The 21,294-nt window shown below is 37.0% G+C and overlaps 1 protein-coding gene across 1 annotated transcript; it reads left to right on the plus strand.

Moving 5' to 3' along the window:
* The first annotated feature begins 1,766 nt into the window (after positions 1–1,766).
* Positions 1,767–21,179, plus strand: MSL1 (MSL complex subunit 1). Its single transcript, XM_087713478.1, has 8 exons — positions 1,767–3,841; positions 7,689–7,915; positions 9,476–9,852; positions 15,822–15,886; positions 16,881–16,948; positions 17,374–17,498; positions 17,662–17,734; positions 18,912–21,179. Exons 1-8 carry the CDS (start codon positions 3,074–3,076, stop codon positions 19,000–19,002), a joined length of 1,794 nt encoding a protein of 597 aa, XP_087569604.1. The 5' UTR covers positions 1,767–3,073; the 3' UTR covers positions 19,003–21,179.
* The last annotated feature ends 115 nt before the right edge of the window (positions 21,180–21,294 follow it).

Raw genomic sequence — 21,294 nt, forward strand, 5'->3', positions numbered from 1 at the left:
TATCTTAGCCCTAATTAGTGGCAGGCTCAGTGACTAGTTGACTAAGAAAAACCATTATTGCATCATATTTTGAGATCTTTGCTGTGTGAATTAAAGTTAATATCAACAGCATTTACACTTATATACCACTTCACAGGGCTTTACAGTCCTGTGATTTACAGAGTCAGAATATTGCCCCCAACAATCTCGGTTCTTATTTTACCGACCTCAGAAGGATAGAAGTATGAGTCAACCTTGAGCTGATGAGATTCAAACTGCCAAATTTTGGCAGCCGGCAGTCAGCAGAAATAGCCTGCAGTATTGCATTCTAACCACTGTGCCACCACAGCTCTCTAATTCAGTAAAAAAAGTGGACTCCTCTAAAAAATTCCCAATGCTAAAAACATCCTCATTTTTTATTATCTTTTTTTTCAGCAAACATTTTTTAATAGAGATTTTTCTAATTCATAAACTCTATTTCTGTATTTTCTTTTTACTGGAACTCCACAGAATTCTGTGGCAATCCAAAACAATTCACACTATTCCAAACAGCTCCTACATTCTCTTATCTCCACTCTACATTAATTCTGAAAGAAGATCAATCTATAGATCCGTTTTTTTCTTAGAACCCCTTTCGACTCTAACAATAACATGACCTGTTGCTTGCACACTCAGAATCTCTCATCAGCCTTGTATCTTTTTCATGAAGCAATCAATCATGCTTTTAGATTTGTATTGATTTCTTTGTTACGTATACTCTTACTTAAATAACATACTATATTTGAAACGAGTTATTTTTTTCACTCATTCTTGGTCTCTAAAATGACGGAATCTTGTTTCCCACCTTCCTAACAGAATTTTTTTTTTTCGTCTAGATTGCAGTGTTTTAGAAGGCTGTAGTTTATCAGAAAATTTATTCCTGGTTCTTCTAATCCCAACATTAATTGGAATATAGCACATAACTGTCACCAGCCAAGGATTCTTACATTCATCCATTTCTACAACTATCAAGAATCGTATACATAGTATATATTCTTTTTGATCATTTGTTAATTCATGCTAGTTATTTCTATTTTAAGATGCAGTCTCCTACATGCCTGCCTGTTACCAGAGGTGACTATCATTCTTGATCTCCCCTGCCAGCCTAGCTTTGGGCAACTGAGATTAGAACTACCTATTAGAAATGACAGATTATCATAATGAAACCTTTCAAAGTGGTCCTTCATGGAGAGCCCTGCGAAAGAGGTTGGTTCACTTGTGAAGTTACTATTGTACTCTTTCACCTTTTCCAATCCGGGACCTTTCCAAATATGGAAGTTCACAGCTGGAGAGCACAGATCCGGGAAGGTTGTGATGTTTCCTTGGAACTTTGAACCATCGAATTATGGACGTCGCTCAGAGCAGAGTCTCAAGGATAGTAAAGGATCAGTGAAAACATTGACTAGTGGAGCCCCAGCTGTTGAGCTGTGCCAATTGAAATTCGAAGTGCACTAACGTAAACGAAAAATACTTTTTTCCCGCATTCTCAAGGTGATCTCTCTGATTTTGGAGATAGGTATTTAATGGATATCTCATGCGTTATAGGAGGCTCTGTATCTGCATTATGCATATAATACATTATAATAAATTAGCATGGGCTAACAGAGGCGGGGGGCTCCTCAACCCAGCTCCCGCCGCTCTTGCGTTACTCCTCCCCGCCTTTATCTTCCCCTCCCCACCTAGTCAAAGTGTTGCCCCTCCCCCTCCAGGGTGCTTCTCTTCCCTTCCCTCAATGGCGGTTGGCGCATGCGTGGTGCCGGGAGGCGGCCCGGGCCATGGCGGCCGTTTAAAGGTAACCGATTCAACAGAACGGGAGCCCAGGATTTTGCCATCGAATTTCTCCCCTTCCCAACTCCGCCGTGTTGTCAGAGTGTGACAAATTTTCGGCTTAGCTCTTAGAAAAAAAGAAAAGGGAGAAGCGCATGAAAATTGTCGCGCCTTCCTTGGACACTTCAGGCCACCCATCTCCCACCTAGCCCCCTCAAAACAAGTATTTGAGGAGGGAAGATTTTCTTACGCCCCTTGCAAAAGACACCCACCTGTATTCCGCCCCCACCCCACCCTCGCTAAGACAGAGGGGTTCTCCGCTTGTAAAAGTAGCCCCTTAAGTTTGTCCGCCCTACTCATTTTATAAATAAACAGTAGGTGGAAGTAACTCCCTTAATTTCCACAGCGCCCTCTTTCTGAATTTGTGGCCACTTTATAAAGACTCTTTATAAAGGCTCGGGGAAAAGCTGGTAGGCGAGTGAGATATTATGCAGGGAGTCAGTTAGCTTCCCATTTCCAGTGGTACAAGGCACAACGCCGTGCGTTGTGTATACGATTCCTCTCGTAGACTCTGGCACTCCGGTAACCTTTCCCACGTTCTCGGGGGAAGGTTGCTTCCCAATGAGGAGGATCCGCTAGAAAGGGAGGATTTGGGAGCTGGGTTTGTCAGCCCACAAGCTCCTTCTCTTTTTATTAGTTTTGCTCGATGAGGGAAGACGTAATCCCCTTCCCCGGTCTGTACCCTTCCCAATACCCACTGGGCACCGCTGTGTCCGTTAGAAGGAAAGAAACTCAAAGCCACCCCCTTTCTCGTTCCTCCTTCCTTGGGGGGGGGAGGGAAGGGTGAAGCAAACGCACCCCTCCCCTCCCCCCCATTCCTTGCAGGAGAAACTAAGACTGATCTAAGCGGATCAGCAGCATTTATTAGGAAGCGGTCCCTCCATTCCGGAGAGCCAGTTAGCAGGGGGGGCTGCTTCGCTTTTCCCTTAACATCAGCAGGTCTGGCACTCCCGTAGTCTGGGGAAAGGACGAGAGTAATAAGGAAAGCAGAGAGATGGTTCTTGCACTAGCGGCAGGGAGCTGTGAAGGTTGGTGACTCGGGAGAAACGGCCGGGGGAAGGTGGTGTAGGAAGAAAGGGAGGCGATGGGTCTTGGTGGGGTGGGTGGCGACGACCGCGGTGCCCCAGGAGGGGTCCAGGTGGGGAATTTGGACCGGCAGCGGAGAGGAGAAGGGGGAGGCGGAGGAGACGTCGCAGCAGAATCTGGAGACTGAAGGTGTTGCATCGCCATGAGATCGACCGTCTACAAAGCCACCGCGACAACGACAACGACGGGGCCGGGCTTGCTGGAGCCTGGCCCGAAGGAAGAGGAGGAGCCGCCGCCGCCGCATCTCCGCCAGCCTCCGCCTCCCCCGCAGAACCAAATCCCCGTGCCGGCCCCCGTGGCGGCAGCGGGCCCCAAGGGCCGGGTAATCGTTCCGGCGGCTGCGGCTCCTGGACAACAGCAACAGGAAGGCAGCGGCGGCGGCGGCTGTTGGGGCGGCCTAGTGCCCTCGCCGTGCCCGGCAGGCAGTACTCGGCAAGCGGGCGTGGGCGATGCCGCCGGCAGCTCCCGCCCCTCCAAGTACCAGGCGGTGCTGCCCGGACACACCGCTGCTGCTACCGCCACCAAAGACGGCAAGCGCGGCGGTTCCCACGCCGGGCCTGGAGGACCTCCAGTGTCTCTCTCGCCGCCGCCTCCGTCGTTACTGTCGTCGGCTTCCGCTACGGCCGAACCTGGGCAGCCTCCTCCACCCCCAGCAGTGGCATCCGGGGGTTCTCCGGTTTCATCGGAACCAAGCGGCAAGTGGAAAAGTGCTAGTAGTAGCAGCAGCACCGGGAGCGGCGGCGGGAACAGCCTTCGGAAAAGCCCCATGGGGGCCGGCGGGGGCAACTCCAGCCAGGCGGCCTGCCTCAAGCAGATCCTGCTGCTCCAGTTGGACCTTATCGAGCAGCAGCAGCAACAGTTGCAGGCCAAGGAAAAGGAGATCGAAGAACTCAAAGCCGAGAGGGACACAGTGAGTTGTGTGTTGGGTAATGTGGGGTGGAGAGGGCTAATCTTCAAGTTGGAGTGAATTACTGTTCACTAATGTTCAGGTGTTCAGGAAAAATGTGGTAACTCAAGGGTTAATAAATGTTGGGTGTGCACTGATTTTTGAAGGGTTAGTTTGGGGGATCCTGGTGTTAAACAGTAGGAGGGGCTAATGTAAAGCATGGCGTCTAATGTAGGGGGTGCACATGCTTAGAGTGAATGTGTAGAAAGATGGGGTAGGCGAACTGGCACTGATAATAGGTAAAGGGATGAGAGAAAAATATATGATTTTGGCACATAGTTCTGGGAATGAGTTGCTGTAGATTCAGATTTAAGCAAGAAGAATGAAGAATGCTGCAGAGATATACCTTAACAATCGCACTTGATGCATTAGTACAAGAGTTGGTAAAGAGTTCAACGTAATTAGGGATTGATTCCTGAAATGGAAATGAAATATAGGAATAGTATGAAAGATTAACTATGGCTAGAGAATAAGTTTCTTAAAATTCAAAAATTTGGAGTTTCTTTTCTGCATAATCAGAACAACAAGCAGCAATAAAATGTGTAACTAGAGTGTAGCTTGGTAATTAATTGGATGTAATATTGATAAATGTCAGATTAAGCAACCTAGAAGGTTAATAACCTAGAAGTTAAGTCAAGACTGTTGGATGATTTGGCTACCTGATAGTGGGGTTAAGGACATTAGTACAGTCCAGATATGTAATATTTGGATATGGATTTTGGAAAGAGTTGCAGCTATTTAGAAGGAGGAAGGGTATATGGCCGGGGCAGGAAGTCTTAGGCAACACCAGGGTTAACTTAAAGCAACAGGCATGTTCTTTGGGGAAGTGTGTGGCAGAAAATGAGTTAATTTAAAGGGGGCAGCAAAAACAACCAGATGCAGCTTATGTCATGTGGACACCAAATGTGGAGAGGGAGGGCCTTTTAACTGGTACATTTAAAGGATTATTACAGATGTAGATTTGGTGCTATCTTCTACCTCAGTTCTTCTCTCTGGGATTTCCTTCCTCTCATTTTCCAGAAGCACAATCCACTTTTTAATTATGAATATTGCAGAAAAAGCAGTATGTGCCACTTTGATAAGGTATTCCTTTTTATCTTTGTCTAGACCTTATATACCCTATCTACATGTGTTCCCAGATGTAAAATGATATAAATAATTTAAAATTCTGTTGTTCAGAACCTATGAAGTTGCAGTATGAAGGCTGATGTTACTGGAGAATTATGCTTCTCCATACAAAAGAGATGTCTACTGCAAACATGGAGATACATAAGAAAGTGACCATTGCTTTCTTATCCTATTACTAATAGAGTAAATGGGTATTACTTGAAGCCTAGAGAGAGAATGTGGATCAGCTGCAAATGAAGATTGGTTTATTTTGTTGTTAAGAGAGTGCTATCTGAAGCAAGAAGTGCATAACGTACATTTATTAGCTATAGTCCTAGAATAGTTGTTTGATGGTTTATTATTCTAAATGTTCCCCCTCCAGCTCCTGTCCCTAAATTGCCAGAAAGGATTTTAATCCTGGCCTGTATGCATGACAAGTCTGCAGCCTAAAAATAGCCCCCTCTTCCCCGTTCCTGCAGCTGCTCCTCCTATTATTGCTAAGGAAAGAAATATTTTCCTCTGCTTTAATCATAATCTTCAGGGTCTGTGTTCAAAGTGCATGTGGGATAGGATAGTAGCATTAGCATCTGGTTTCAGGAAGTAGTAGCATAAATATTCAGTATTTTACTGTTTGTATCAGAAAACTGTATTATCAACATTACAGTGTAAAAAATCTTAGGCCTGTGCAAAGTTAACCAATATGAAGGAGTCAGCTGCCATTTTGCTGTCAAGGATGTTATGATAGGAGGCTGAGGAGTTAACATGCTCCTGCCCAGGCTTGCAAAAAAAAAAAAAAAAAAAGAGCAAGTGATAAATATTCACACCAGGAGGAGCTAGAATATGCACAGAAGAGTTAAAAGAAAGTTTGTGAATTAGGTGGATACTGGAACTGCTGGTTTGGTTGTTGTGTTAATTGTAGATTTATAAGGTATCTAGTGATTCTCTCTTTTTGTTTTTTTCCCCCCACCCTTTCTTCCTGTGAGGTGTCTCATTTCAGTTATACAAATCCTTTTTCATATCATCAGTCTCTTACATATTATTTACAATACTAATTTTTAAAATAGAAACTTTTTTGAAATTGGGTTTAAATTGTACGTTCTAAGAATTACCATCTGAATAATTTCATAAATAAGTAAAGGTCTGGGACCTTGACTGCACCTGCATGATTACCATCTGCAATTTTTTGATCTTCCTCCTCCAATCACTTTTCCTTTACCTCCACTCCCCATTGAAAAGAACTGTTGGTGCTCCTTACACCCCCTTAGCAATATTTCTTATACATATTGTTTGCATTGTCTGGTCATGGGTGGGGGGAATGAGTTTTTATAAGTTGTGCGAAGCTGTCAAACTATTACTCCACCTGAAAGCCATCAGAAACTTCAAATCAGTCTTATGTCCTACAGTCCTGTGGCTGAAATGGGAGACAGGATAAATAATTTGGAACAAAATGTATATTCTTTAAGTGACACCTATGGGTTAGGGCAGATTTTTTGTTCATCTGATTTTATTTTTACATTCTTTTAATTAAAAAAGCAAGCCAATATGGTAAAAATACTTTAAAAAATTACTTGTTTTTTGTAAACCTGAGGGGCTATAGACACAGCATAATTTCATGTTTATTCCTTTTTAGTTATTGGTATTCGGATGACAATTTTTTAAAAATTCTGTTCCAATATTCTAAATGCTTTGAGCCATCTCCTGTTTTTCCCCTCCACAGCTCTGTCAAGTGGGTTGGGCTGAGGGAAAGTAAGTGTCTGGGACAGTCACCTAGCCAGCTTTTGAGTTGGAAAGCATTTTAAAAATGTTATTTAGTTGCTTCACAAAGTTATTGAGGTAATGTGATTCTTGAAGAATCTATAATTTAATATTCTGGGAGTAAAAATATCCTACATTGAAATATTAAATGTACACTATTATGTGCATATAATTCAAAACAGAACATACAGATAGTCCTCAAGTTAAGATCATAAGGGAGCCTGCTCATCATGGTTATAGTTTGTGATGGTCATAAATTGGGGGTCACCCATTTTGTTAAGTAAAGTAATGGTTTTGCTGTGGCCTGGTTTTGCTGAAAATGAAAATAAATGTCAGTTTTGTCAAACCATCATAAACTGGACATATGACCATGGAACATTGCAAATAACCATAAATACTAGCCAATTGCTGAGTGCCTAGAATGCCGTCACATGACCATGGGATGGTGCAATAGAACTTCAAGTACTCCCCAGGGAAGACAATGGTAACTTTGGCTTCTAAGCAACCAATTGTAAGTCAAGGATTATCTATACATAGATCCGGTTCAACAAAAGAAGCAACCAAAGATAACAGTTGCTTCCCTAAATTCTTAATTATAGAAGTTTCACTTTTCTCTCATACAAACAATAGAATCCACTGATTTCGAAATTGAATCCCTACATTATTAGAGTTGTTTCAAATACAGCTTTGTAAAATGGGTCAAAACTTACTTAACTTCCTTGCTTAGCAAAGGAGATTTGGGGCTAAATTTTGGTCATAAATTGAGGATTTACCTGTGTACAATATACTGGTAAGCATTGCAGACTGCAATATTAAAATAGTGCAATTTTGCAGAACTTGCACTTCATTTCTATATAATGTGAAAGTTGAATGAATATTAGTAACTACAAAAATTGTATTTTGTTAATGGAATACTCTTTAATACCAAATTGCAATGTTGTGTTCTTAGCTTCTTGCTCGAATTGAGCGTATGGAAAGGAGGATGCAGTTGGTGAAGAAGGACAATGAGCGTGACAAACACAAGATATTTCAAGAGTATGAAACGGAAGAAAAAGTTGACTCTGATATACCAGAGAAGTTGCCTATAGAATGCCCACCACCAGAACTCCTGGAGACTTCCCAGCCGCTGCCTTTGAAACATTTCCCATGTGGAAGAAATGGGAAGGGTCACAAACGGTAAAACTAGAAAGCTGCAGTTATATGTATTTAAACCTATTCTGTTAAGGTTTTAATCAATGACCATGAAATTTTTTACTAACAAACAAATCCTAATATCCCGCAAAATCATTTTTTTAAAGAAAACATAAACAGGTAAATCTAATGTCAAAAATATTGACTAGGGATATACTGTGAATGAATCAAATTCAATTTATTGAGTATTGATGTGAAACTACATACCCAGACCACAAAGTAATTCAAATTGAACTGAATTTGATTAAAATATAAAGAAACCTAGCATCAAAACCTGGACACTTGCTTTTTAAAAAAAATTAGACAAGTTGCGCTAAAATGAATATAATGTCTGCATTTTGATTGAAAGTTGTTCACAAAAAAAGAGAGGCAATTAATTTGTATTTTTTTTAAACATTCCATATTTAAGTGGGGAAAGCCACCATTTGTACGTTAGATTGTTTTTACTTTGCCTGTAATTTTATTGTATATTGTTAATATATATTTTTAAAAGTTCTACCTATTTGTGCTTTTCCTTGACAGTGATTGGAGAACATGAATCTTTCTTCAGAGCCAAATCGTGCCAAATGGGACACTCTCCCATTTAGTTATCTTTTATGTAATATTACTTGCAGGAAATATTACTTTTAGTGATAATCTGCGTAACTATCATGATAGTTAAGTTGATACGTTAATATTTTCATATGTCTTTGTTCCTCCCTTTTGCCAAGGGAAAAAAGAGGACATAATGTGTCTTATACATCCATTCTGCTATGCTCTTTTAGGACTTTTTTAACTTTATGCAGAGCAAAGAAAGAAAATACTAAGTAGAAGACCAAAGAAATTAAAAATATAATGGGAAAAAGAAAAGGAAACATTTATTGTATTTTTATTTACCTTTCTAGTCTTACAGGCCATCTTTTTTACCACCAGGTCCATAACTATTTCTTACATTGCCTTTTTTTAAAAAATAGATCATATTTTAATGGTAAAAAAAATCTTCCATAGAAGAATTTTGAAGATAGGTCTGTGATTAAAACGTTAATTACTGCTCTGCCTTTTAGTAATGAAAGTGTTTTATGCACACGTTTACAATTTTACTTTGTGCACATCCCACAACTTTATTTAAAGAAATATTAATGCTGTTGCATCTCTCCCACATTTACAGATGGAGTGATAATGAGATTAAATTTCAGACAGAGAGCTCATGACTTGCAGTTATTAACGATAATCTACTGATTGCTGGTTTTGAGATAAGCACTTTATTCAAACTAGGGTTTTTACTAAATACTGTGATAAAAGTCTATCTCTAGATGATCAGAAGCTATATAAGAGTATTTTTGTTGATTTGGCATGGTTCTGAGTTCTGAGATCCTAATAGTTGTGCTCAACTAAATCTTATGACTTCTTCAAAAAAGCTTTTCTTAAATCCATATGTGACTTTCCTTTAAATCTTAATATTAAAATATTGTTGGACTTTTTCTAATTTTAATTATTTTGATAAGAGCTAAGGTCCTTTATAGCCTTTTTATTTGCTACTATTAGCCTTTCCCTGTACTTTTGCAGAAAATCTGCATTTGGAAGTGCCGAGAGGAAAACTCCAGTGAAGAAGCTGGTAACTGAATTCTCAAGAGTCAAATGTAAAGCTCCAAAGGTTTCTCCATTAAAGGAGGAACCCAGTAGTTCTTTAACTGAGTCAATAAGCAAACGTGAACTGCGAAGTCAGGAGACTCCAGAGAAAACACGATTATTGGTGGACACACAGTTGAAGTCTTCGACTCCATCGAAAGGACCTGGATGCCATTCAAAGGACAAAGGCTCCTGCAGTGAAATTGAAGATTTGCCGTACCTTTCCACCACTGAAATGTATTTGTGCCGGTGGCATCAACCACCTCCTTCTCCGTTGCGAGAACCTTCTCCCAAGAAGGAGGAGACTGTAGCAAGTAAGAGGCTTGCTTATCCCTTTTTGATGATTAGCCTGGTGTTGGGTTGGAGGGGGCATTGAACTCATTAATTGGGGGTCTCTTTAAGAGTCTTTTGAACACTTGAAGACAGCTAGAGAGCAACATTCCATTTCTGAGTGATATTGATGCAGGTGAGTAACTGGGTCTGAAATATCAAAGCCTTTGAAATCCTCCCTGTTCTAGGCTACGTGTGAGCAGTGTATGAAATCAACCAACCTATTTAATGACCTGTGGTGATATTTATGAATAACAATGACATTTATGTCTCGGTGTGCTCACAATATATGCAATAAACATCTCTTTCTGTTCCTGTCTGTTCCCTTTCATGATACTTCATGGGGGAGGGATTGGTTTGTGCACATGAAAAAAGTGTATCAGCTAACTAATTCTTGAAAATTAGCTTAACTGATCCAAGAGAAGTGGACTTGTTTGTATGATTTGAGAAATATTTCTGGAGTCTCTCTGCTTTCATTTCCTTCCTAAACAGCTCCTTAGTTATAACTTACTTTGACTGTACAATACTGCAAAGTTGCTCTTCACACGTTTTTAATTATTACTAAGGTTAAGCTTGTGTGGCAATTGTTTATCTTAAATATATGAGGGTGCTGCTATAACAATTGTCACCCTGTGTGACAAGATGAAATTAAGTTTTGAAAGCTATCTGTCTGAATCAATATCCAAACTGCAGTAGTAATGCATTCTGAACTGAGGAATACATTCTGTCAGCAGCTATTTTATTTAAATGAAGAAAGTGGAAGAAAGGAAGAAAAATAGAAATGGAGAGCAAAGCAAAAAATACTTAACTTCATGTTATAGATTAGCTATGAATGTTGGCTCTGCTTGGGATTAAGAGAGGGATTAGCATACAGAACCCTGTTTAAGTAGGTCTGATCAGACTATTTAAAAAAAAATATAAAGATAATGAATTGCCAAAGCTCTAATGTAATAAAATGCTAAGATGATGTAAAGTCAAGTATTTTCAAAATCTTGATTATACCTATTGCATAGCATTGTTAAGGAAAGCCACAGCAAAATTCCAGTTGTGCTTCATATTGAAATAAAGAATGTAAGATCAGGAAGGGTTCATACATCACAATGAGTCAAATATTCTAGAATTTTGTCTTATTGTCAATAATGTGCTGCCACACACTGTTTTATTGCTTCTATAAGTCAATGGATAAATGATAAAATTATTTAATCAGATTGTTCTGTAACCAAGATCCTTGTATTGCTTCTTACAAATAATTCAAGGATCTGAAATATGAACAAAGTATGACTTTTAGTACTAATTTGATGACAGCAACTATAGGTATGGTGCCATGGAAAGAGATTTGACATTATTTCTGTTCTTGAGAGTATATTGAACAGTGGTTATGTTTATATAGTCTGATTGACAGTAGTCAATATTTGAAGAAATTCAGGCCTACTGTGATCTGCAAACAAGATTAGGCTTACTTATGTAAGTTAATATGTATGTTATTTTTAATTCTGATTTCATAAGTTAAAAATAACTAAAATATTTCAAAAACATGGGGGGGGCATTTAAATGTGTGTATAAAAGCTGATAGTAATAGAAGACAACCTGATAAGCATTGAAATACAGTATATTTGTATTATTAATGAGACAGTGATAGATCATAAATAATATGTTTTGGCCTATCCAGAATCTATCTGTTCTGTTGCCTAGATTCTTGTAGGAATCAGCATTCCGAGCTGCTAACAGTTTTTCCTGATATACTGTACTCTTCAGTATTAAAACAGGTCTTCATCTAGCATTCCAAATTTGACATTCAAAATTGATAAAAATTAATGTTTACATAATTTATTGAATTGAGCCAAGATTATATAGCAAGGAAGGGATTGTAGCTGATAAGATAATGAGCTGAAATTTTGGGAAGATAAAGAATCAAAAGAAAAGGGTATTGTTCCTTGATCTTAGATTCCAATCTTCTCAAAATATAAAATCATTTTAAATCACTGCATTTTTATTGAATTGGTTTTCAGGTTTTTTAAAGAGAAGTATGCTAGTTTAATTTTTTTATCTTTATAGTGTAGACAATTGAAAGCATCTTCCAATATAACATTTGAGTCTTTAAACCATTGCAGGCATACAGCATACCTTTGTATCTTTTTCCATGAGAGCTGTATTTGAGATATGGAATGAAGCATTTACAGAAGAGCATCTTAATGTACACATCTTTATTTCATAGGAGCAGCATCATACAGTTTCAGTCAGCTAGAGGATAACCACTACATGAATTTATGTAGAAATGGCTTTTTTTAAAATTCTATCTTCACAGGCTTTTCAGGAAGTAATTCTTTCCATGAATAATAACTATATCTTGAGATTAAGAATTACTGAAATATGACCAACTGCAGGCTTTCTTCAATCAATTTTTAAGCATATAAGAGAAGCTATAATATAGTTAGTATATACCGTATTTTTCAGAGTATAAGACACACCAAGGTTTTGAAGAGGCAAATTGAAAAAAAGTAGGAAGGTAAAGGGATAGAGAGGGAGAAAAATAGAGAGAAATATAGTAGGTAGGTAGGAAGAGAGAGTAGGTAGGTAGGTAGGTAGGTAGATAGGTAGGTAAAAGGATATAGAGAATAGAGAGAGAGAAATACAGTAGGTAGGTAGGGAGAGAGGGTGTAGGTAGGTAGAGGGATAGAGCGAGAGAAATAGAAAGAGATAGAGAAATACAGTAGATAGGTAGGGGGAGAGAGAGAGAGTAGGTAGGTTAGTAGATAGAGGGATAGAGAGAAATAGAGAGAAAGAAATACAGTAGATAGGTAGGAAGAGAGAAAGAGAATAGGTGTAGGTAGGTAGATGTTTCCAGGTGTATTTGTCCATGTGCTGGAGAAGGAAATCGCTGACAATCTGCAGCACCTTTGTTTCTGCTGGCACAGCACTTGATCAATGTAATTCTCATCAATCAGTTAAAGAGCTTTCCAAAAGGAGAAAAAATGTTTTTGCACTCTGCAAACCTCCCAAAAATGTTTTAATTTTTCCAAAAAAAGGCATGAATAATCTTGAGGGGGCTTGCAGAGTGTTTTTTTTGGGGGGGGGAAATCAAGCAAAAAATGGCCCATTTTTCACGAAAATGGGCCCATTTTTTCTCAAAAAAATTGCACGCATAGCCTTATGGAGGCTTATAGAGTGCTGCTGGAGGGGGCAAAAAACGGGCCATTTTTTTGCTCATTTCTGCCCTCCCCACCCCCCAAGAGCACTCTGAAAGCTTCCATAGGGGTATGCATGGCCATTTTGGAGAAGGGGCGGGGCTTCGGGAGGCAAAAAAATGCTGTATTTGGTGTATAAGATGCACCTAGATTTTCAGCCTCTTTTTTGAGGAAAAGTGCATCTTATACAGGTGAAACTCAAAAAATCAGAATATCGTGCAAAAGTTCATTTATTTCAGTAATGCAACTTAAAAGATGAAACTAATATATGAGATAAGACTCATTACATGCATTATATTATCATAATTGTGATGATTATGGTGTACAACTCATGGAAACCCCAAAAGCATCATCTCAGAAAATTAGAATATTACATGCAATCAATAAAACAAGGATTGTACATAGAACAATATCGGACCTCTGAAAAGTATAAGCATGCATATGTACTCAGTACTTGGTTTGGGCCCCTTTGCAGCAATTACTGCCTCAATGCGGCATGGCATGGAAGCTATCAGCCTGGTACTGCTGAGGTGTTATGGAAGACCAGGATGCTTCAATCGCGGCTTTCAGCTCTTCTGCATTGTTTGGTCTCATGTCTCTCATCTTTCTCTTGGCAATGCCCCCATAGATTCTCTATGGGGTTCAGGTCAGGCGAGTTTGCTGGCCAATCAAGCACAGTAATCCCACAGTCATTGAACCAGATTTTGGTACTTTTGGCAGTGTGGGCAGCTGGAAAATGAAGTCAGCATCCCCATAAAGCTCGTCTATGGAAGGAAGCATGAAGTGCTCCAAAATCTCCTGGTAGACGGCTGCATTGACCCTGGTCTTAATGAAGCACAGAGGTCCAAAGTCCTGTTGCTCCTTGGTCCAAAGTCCTCTTTTCTGAAGAAAGCAAACTGTTTGGTTTTTTATAAGCTAACTTGTCTTTCATAGTATTCTTTTCTCTTTGGGTATTACTGTTAAAGCAATATTCTTCCAGTTAGTAGAAATAAATACCGTCCCACTGAATATCATTGTTCCTATTTTGAACAAGTTCCTTTCTATGTCTTTCCCAATTTCAATTGTAAAATTCGATCTTCCCCAATAAAATTGATTACTTAGAAGGTGTTGATGTTGTTCTATATTTTACAGTTTGAACCTAAACAGAATTGAGCTATTTGCTATTCTTTTTACAATGTCTCACAAAGTGACAACAAATACATTTGTTGGAGAAGCTGTGAAGTAATTTCCTTTTGAAGGTTGGGGAAGATTTTTTTCCCCCTTCTCACATCCGATTGTGGACACCGTTTTCTCTTTTAAGTTAGTTTTTTTTAAATGTTGGGTTGTAATTGTATAGTAGAATGACAACAACAAATTCAGAGCCTAATCTCTCTTTGTGTCTTTGGCTTTGCTCTTGTCTATTTGGCTCTTTTTGCTAACATAATAAGTACTTGTGTCTTAATAATTGCCTTGCTGTATTTGTTTAAAGATTCATTAAGCCCACCAATTTACTTCCATCTGCAGCCAGTTTGTTACTTTGGGATAGTTCAGATGTTATGAAATGAAAATAGCTACCTAGTCATATGTCTCAAACACACTGAAAATTTTCATTTGTAATTCATTTGCAAAAAAGATAATAAGTATTAATGAATTCTTCTCTTGGCATGGAGCCAATATCTCATGCAGGATCCTGTGTACTTGATCTGTTCCAGACCTGTAACTTTACAAATGTTGTGATAGAAAACATAGTGCTGTTTTAACAGCCAGCAGATTATTGTAAAGTAGGCAATTGGCTTATGAAAAATAAAGACCAATTCATAGTCTGAAAGTCATTTTACCTTGTAATTTTAGGACAGTGATTGATAACATGATTGATACAAGTATGTGTAGATAAATGAACTTTTATGGATTTCATTTATAAAGTTTGGCTAAAATTAAGCTTTCTTAGGTACTTTTAACCAGAATATCTACTTTAAACTATTTAAGATATATGTAATAAACATTAGTTGTAGTAACACATAATTATAAGCCATATGGTGATTTGATTAATTATTGGCTCATCTGATTCCCAGAATACATTATCACAAACTATGCTTTATAAACCACAATGGCAAGATTATATAATTTGTTAAGACAAAATCAGATAACCATATTATGGCTTAGTATTATGAATCGTCTCTTATTCTGTAGGAGAATTTTTGATTTATATCAAATTGTACAACTTAATAAAAGAGGAGATCCTTTCAGCTCCATTCTGAATTATTGACTCTAGAAGATAATAAATACATGATTGATTTTGCAAGGTTAAATACCAAAAATCATCCAACAAATTTTATAAAAAGTTGTTTCTTACCATTGAACAATTATGATTCCACAGCATTCATTTTGAATTGTAATATTTGAACATTGCTGAAATTAAAGTTTTGCTGAACTCCAAAAATGACTGAGAAACCTGAAGCAAATCTGCCTTTGTCAGTGAGTGTTGGGAATAAAATCAAAAGGCATTATGTGAACTTGGGTAGGGAGAAGTTTTTAAAAATAAGTTTAACAAGTTAATATTGAAATTTTTCATAATATTGAAAAATTGTTATGTTCTCTAAAAACAAAATACAAATATACTTGTAGAATGGTGAATAGAAAAATAAAGGATAGGAAGGTGTTAAGTAATTAATACTAGTGAAATGTCTAACCTAAATGAACCCTGAATGTTTGAATGGTTACTTTGTTAGCTTCCTTCACTGAAATATTTCTTTAAAATTAGTATTGTAACACTGTTTTCCCTTTCTTAGTTCCATCATGGAGGGACCACACAGTAGAGCCCCTGAAAGATATGAATCCTTCTGAACTTCTGGAGGTATGTAAGCAAATAGCTTTGTAGTAAGAATTGAGCAACATGACTAGGTATAATTGCTGATGTATGGAAGAACTATAGTTTCTATATTCTATAACTATGTAGATAGCCACTCTAATATATTTCAGTTTTTAAACCATACTGTCCAATCAGATTTTTTTGAAATTATTATGGAAACATACATTGAAATATCAGATAAAATGGGAAATCTCTGCTTTTATGCTCTGGTAAATTTTGTAATGCTTATTTCCTGAACTGCATTAGTGACTTAGCAGTTAAAGACACTGAGCTTGTCAGCTCAAAATATACTAATAATACAATCAGAGCATTTCAAACTGGAAAGCTAAATACCAAAGAAGAACCAATTTCAAAATCCATGTAATAATACAAGCATTTCAGTTTTGATGAAATGAATCCAATCCTGACACTCAGCTAATATTCATACATGAGGAACGTGATATGAGAGGCTTAACTATTGTCATTTAAATAAAATACAGACCGTTAAATAAAAGAGTTGATTTGCAGAATTGTTCATTTATATTTGTATTTAAAACTCTTACTATAATTAACTTATCCAATTTCACCACAACTAACCTAACTTTTGCTTAACTTTTTCAAATTTTGTTTTTTGAATGAACATCTTTAGACAGGTCATATTTTTGTAGTATTGTTTTTATAAACAGTGATGGGAAAAGTAATAAGTAATAATATCTTAATAAATAGATTTTTCCACTGGTATTGCAAAGATACAAAAAGCACATTTGGTCTCCCAGAAGGAAAGTTGGCAATCAGTTTTGAACATCTTCAGTCCTATTTCCTTTTATCCTTGGATGGTACTTTATCATAAAGAAAAATTTAAATCTGCTTCTTATGAACACACGGGCAAGGCAGATCTAAATACTTCCCATCAGAAAATGGAAACAGAGGAACTCTGATACTGTGAAAAGTACAGAATGTAATATTATCTGTGCTTTTTTTCTCCTTAAACTTTTCACAGAATTTAGATGACAATGTCTTTTCCAAACGACATGCAAAGTTGGAATTGGATGAGAAAAGGAGGAAAAGGTCAGTGATGAATTAAAGCTGTTTATATTCCAAAAAATTCAGTACCTGTTTTCACTTAAACATGTAACAATAAAGTTTGCATAGGTTGCAAGCAGTTAAGCATGTAATATGAAAGGTTTTATGCAGTTAGTATATCTTAAATCTGTTTTTTACCATTATGCCTTATACTATGTGCTGAATGACTCTGGATTGGGGATTTGTATTTAGTTGAAGAAAGCAGGGTAGCACTTTCATCTGGCAAGGAATTATTATGGTTAGGCTGTAATACAGGAACTTGGGATAACCTAGAGAAATTGAAAAGCATTTAATATAGAGATGCACTACTCTTGACATGCTGATTTTTTTATAGAACCTATAATACTCAAATTTGCCATAAATGAAAATTGGAAACTTTAATGTTGTTGTTTTGCTCACTCCATTCACAGGTGGGATATTCAGCGTATCCGGGAGCAAAGAATTTTGCAGCGACTGCAACTTAGAATGTATAAAAAGAAAGGAATTCAGGAATCGGAGCCTGAAGTTACCTCATTTTTCCCAGAGTCAGACGATGGTGAGTGGTTTTCAAAATTCTCATATCCCTATCTTATGTACAAAGAATCTTGGATTGGAATTAATCTACTGTAAAAGCAGATATTTTCAAATAAGTATGATAAAGTGAATAAACATTGTAGCTAAATATGTGAAATTACACTCTCTTTCATTTCCACTTCTAGTTGAAAGTTTGCTGATCACCCCATATTTGCCTGTTGTAGCATTCGGCCGACCATTACCAAAATTAACCCCACAGTAAGTATACCAAAGTAGTATATATCTGCATTAAGGAAGAATGTACTTTATAAAACTTGTAGCAGAGTACCTTTTTTCTGCTTATGCAGTGTTTTGTTTGCTTGATTATTTTGTGGACCGACTTGGGTTTCACTGTGATGAGAAATTGCCAAATCAAAAACTTATCAAATAGCATGTAGCCAATATTGTTACCTTTAAATCTTATGTGCATTTTAGTATTTTAAGCTACTGGAAAAATTAGGTACAATGCTGTGTCATAGGGAATTGACCCTCTTAGACTTTACAATGGTGAAATTAATTGAGAAATCATAGAGACTTAGTAAGAAATCCCTTGACTGGTCTACGAATAATAACAGCTACTTTTTTTAAAAGAATAGGAAATATGGAAAAGTTGGTTCAGTTGTAACTCTTGACTCATTTGTTCATGGATTAAGGAAAGAAATACTTGTCACTATCAATCCTGTATCACCTGTTGCTTATAAAATATATTTTATAAGGGACAAATAGAAATGTTCCCTTTTAAAAACTCACTTTGTAATTTTTTGATGGGATTATTACATCCTAATGGTGAATATCATACAAATCCCATTCCTTTAGCCTTTATTACTTGTGTTTTTGCAGTCCTGGTTTCCTTCCTTTCATATTGCAAAGGTAAAGAGATGAAAATGTATTGATAAAATACATGGGCAAAAATACTTGGTTTTTAGTTTTCGCTCCCATGAATTAAAACTCACATTTTTAATATATTTTCCTTTTTTTCTACAATTAATAGTAACTGGCTTTACACATTGGGTGAAGCCACAATGTGGTTGCTTAAGTTTCATCATAGCATGTTATGTGGATGGATTTGTTACAGTTTGCAATCTAATGCTTAAGGGAAAGCAGATGTTATAAACTAAGCCAACTATGGTTTATTCAGCAAACATTCTTATAGGCACCCAATATTGTAAAACAATGCTCCTGGTAAAACACTATTCAAGAGCTACAGTTCAATATCATCTGTATTCAAATGTTACATAAATCTAGAAATTGTGCTTAGGTGTTAGAAATTGTGTTTAATGTCTTTGCTACCAGAATGTAGGCTTGTAGCCAAGTTATGCAAATGTAGACAGAACTATTAGCCATTCTCCTCTTTTCAACATCACAAATAATCTATGGGGCATTTTCTGTCTGGTAGGAACTTTGAACTGCCATGGCTGGATGAACGAAGCCGTTGCCGGCTAGAAATGCAAAAGAAACAGACTCCTCATCGGACATGCAGGAAATAAAAGTATCAGACTAGGAGAAATCTGTCTTTGGCGATTGGCCTGTGTCATTTGCTGCAAATGGCAGAGAACAGGACATGTTTTGTTATGTCTTTTTCTTCTACCATCCTCCATGATGTATATTCTTGTTCATTATAAATATTTTTTATGCTTACACTTTTCCCCCTTGGGTTTTATGTTCACTTTTTTCATTTTTTTTCCTTTGCTTGGTAGAAAATATTGGAGGTTTGTGTTGAGAGAATAAGGTTAACAATTTATGGTATGCCACCTCTGCTGAGCTGTATTGGATAACTGCAACCAGTACAATCCACTTTGGGGGAAGGGGTTGTCCATCATAGAGCAACACAAGACACTTCATTTGACCTATTGCTTCTAACTGCTGTTCTATAAAGCATCCACATATTGTTTCATGTATTTTCTCCTGCCCCAGCTTTTTAATGAGTTCTTTTCATGCCTTCTGATTCAAATTACAATTACTAATCAGGTCTTGAATTTGTAATACTGAATGCAGGCAGTTCTAGTAGTGAAGAGCTGCATGTCTTCACATCTTTGTCACAGTTCTGATATGTAATTTGGCAAAATCCAGAAATAACCATGAAATGCGAGTTTGTCTCTAGATGTTTTTCTGTTTTGTTTAACCAAATATCTTGTCAAAACTGTGAAACAATTGTTACTGTTTTTTTTAAAAATTGACAGTTTGGGTTTCCCAGTGGAAATATTGAGAAGTAGCTTAAACTTCAATTTGTGATTGTTTTAAAGTTTGGCACTTTTTAAAGCCAATCATAGTCCTGTAACTTTTACAGTAAGTGGAAATCAATACTTTCATCTTTCCTGAGTGTAGGGAATTCGTTTGTAAAATCGCATGTCCTTCTGCCTGATCTACATCATTTTTGGAAGCTGCCTTTGTTTGTGTATTGCCTGCTTAATGGGAATACTGAAACTTTTTTTTCCAATGGCTAAAATTTCTAGATAAATGGAGGTTTCAGTTTCTTGAATTGTAAAAATAAACCCTAAATATAATTTTCTGCATCATTTATGGAGGACACAAAAATTGTTTCATTGTCCATTTTAATTTCCAGGTGTTTCAGGACAGTTGTAGTCACACTTCTGGGCAGTTTTCCCTGGGAATTTAAAGTACTATTTTTTCCACCAAAGGTAGCACACTTAGTATGAACATTGTTAAAAGTTATATTCTATGACTTGAAATTAAAATCACAAGAACAGATCCTCTTTTCTGCCATGTAGTCTATTGTAGTTGAAGTAGTGCAAAATGTTTGCCTGATTTTGTTTTAAATAAGGCTGTATTTGGATCTTTTGCTTTTTAGCATGCCAGCATGCATCCATAAGTGGTTATTTTTTGTCCCCTGCCAAGTACAAGCGTGGATGTTTCAAAGAAGCAGGTTTTTGGTAGAAGCTTCTTGAAGACAATGTTGATTTTAAAACTTGATCTTGCTTTTTCTAAAGTAATTAGAAATGTGTCACATGATCAATTCTTGAATCAATATTCCATTTTCAGAACACAGTGTTTTTGTTTAACCCACAATAAGACAGTTATCAGAAATAATTCAATTTGTATTCTGAATAAAACAGCATATTATCTCTTCCCTTCCCTCAATGAACAGAATGTTGACTCAGAAAGACTTACAATCAGTTATAATACATGCATCATAAAAAAGATGACTAGGCATATGGAAATAGGTAGGGTTTGTAGAAACAGTTTGCAGTGGATGTTAGCTGGGAATGGGCTGGAGAAAATAGTTTCCCACCCTGTAGAGAGTTCAACATTTGAAACTCTGTTAATGAAAAAAGCCAATGCAAATTATATCTGGTTTTTTAAAAACAAGCAAACATTTTAAAACCAACTTTATAGTAGTTCTAAAAACTGTCTATAATTCGCCTTCCCTTGTTTTTCCGCCCTTTCAAATGTGGTTGTCTGCAAATGCATTCTTTTTATACCATTTTCAATATGTAAAATCAGTTGTCTTGTAAATAACTTATAAAGAAAAAGTTTGTAAATACCAAATTTGTGGCTGTTAATGTTCTTTTTTTGTTTCTAAATTGTTTTGCTTTGTTCATTTAGTTTAAACAGTGTTAACAAGGAGTATTAAAAGAGAAATTCTGCTTGTATGTTTAAACAAAATTGAAATAATTTTTTTACAATAAAATGTAAAGAATATTAATGCTTTTGTCATGAATTGCCTCATTTGACATTGCCTTATCATTACAATCGGTACTCACTGTTAAAAGGTAAACCTGTTTGTTACCAGCAAAGTTAAACCTCAAAATCCTTCGATA

This window comes from Thamnophis sirtalis, unplaced genomic scaffold (assembly GCF_051295495.1).
Source record: "Thamnophis sirtalis isolate CommonGarterSnake01/CBP01778 unplaced genomic scaffold, rThaSir2_p1.2 scaffold_4, whole genome shotgun sequence".
In the NCBI taxonomy this organism is placed as follows: Eukaryota; Metazoa; Chordata; class Lepidosauria; order Squamata; family Natricidae; genus Thamnophis; species Thamnophis sirtalis.

What these genes read in the sequence shown, in the direction of transcription:
- MSL1 (XM_087713478.1), top strand. Translation starts at nt 3,074, where the DNA reads ATGAGATCGACCGTCTACAAAGCCACCGCGACAACGACAACGACGGGG. An exon ending in ATCCTTCTGAACTTCTGGAG is followed by an intron (nt 15,887 to 16,880) that starts GTATGTAAGCAA and finishes AACTTTTCACAG; the next exon opens with AATTTAGATGACAATGTCTT. An exon ending in TTTCCCAGAGTCAGACGATG is followed by an intron (nt 17,499 to 17,661) that starts GTGAGTGGTTTT and finishes TTCCACTTCTAG; the next exon opens with TTGAAAGTTTGCTGATCACC.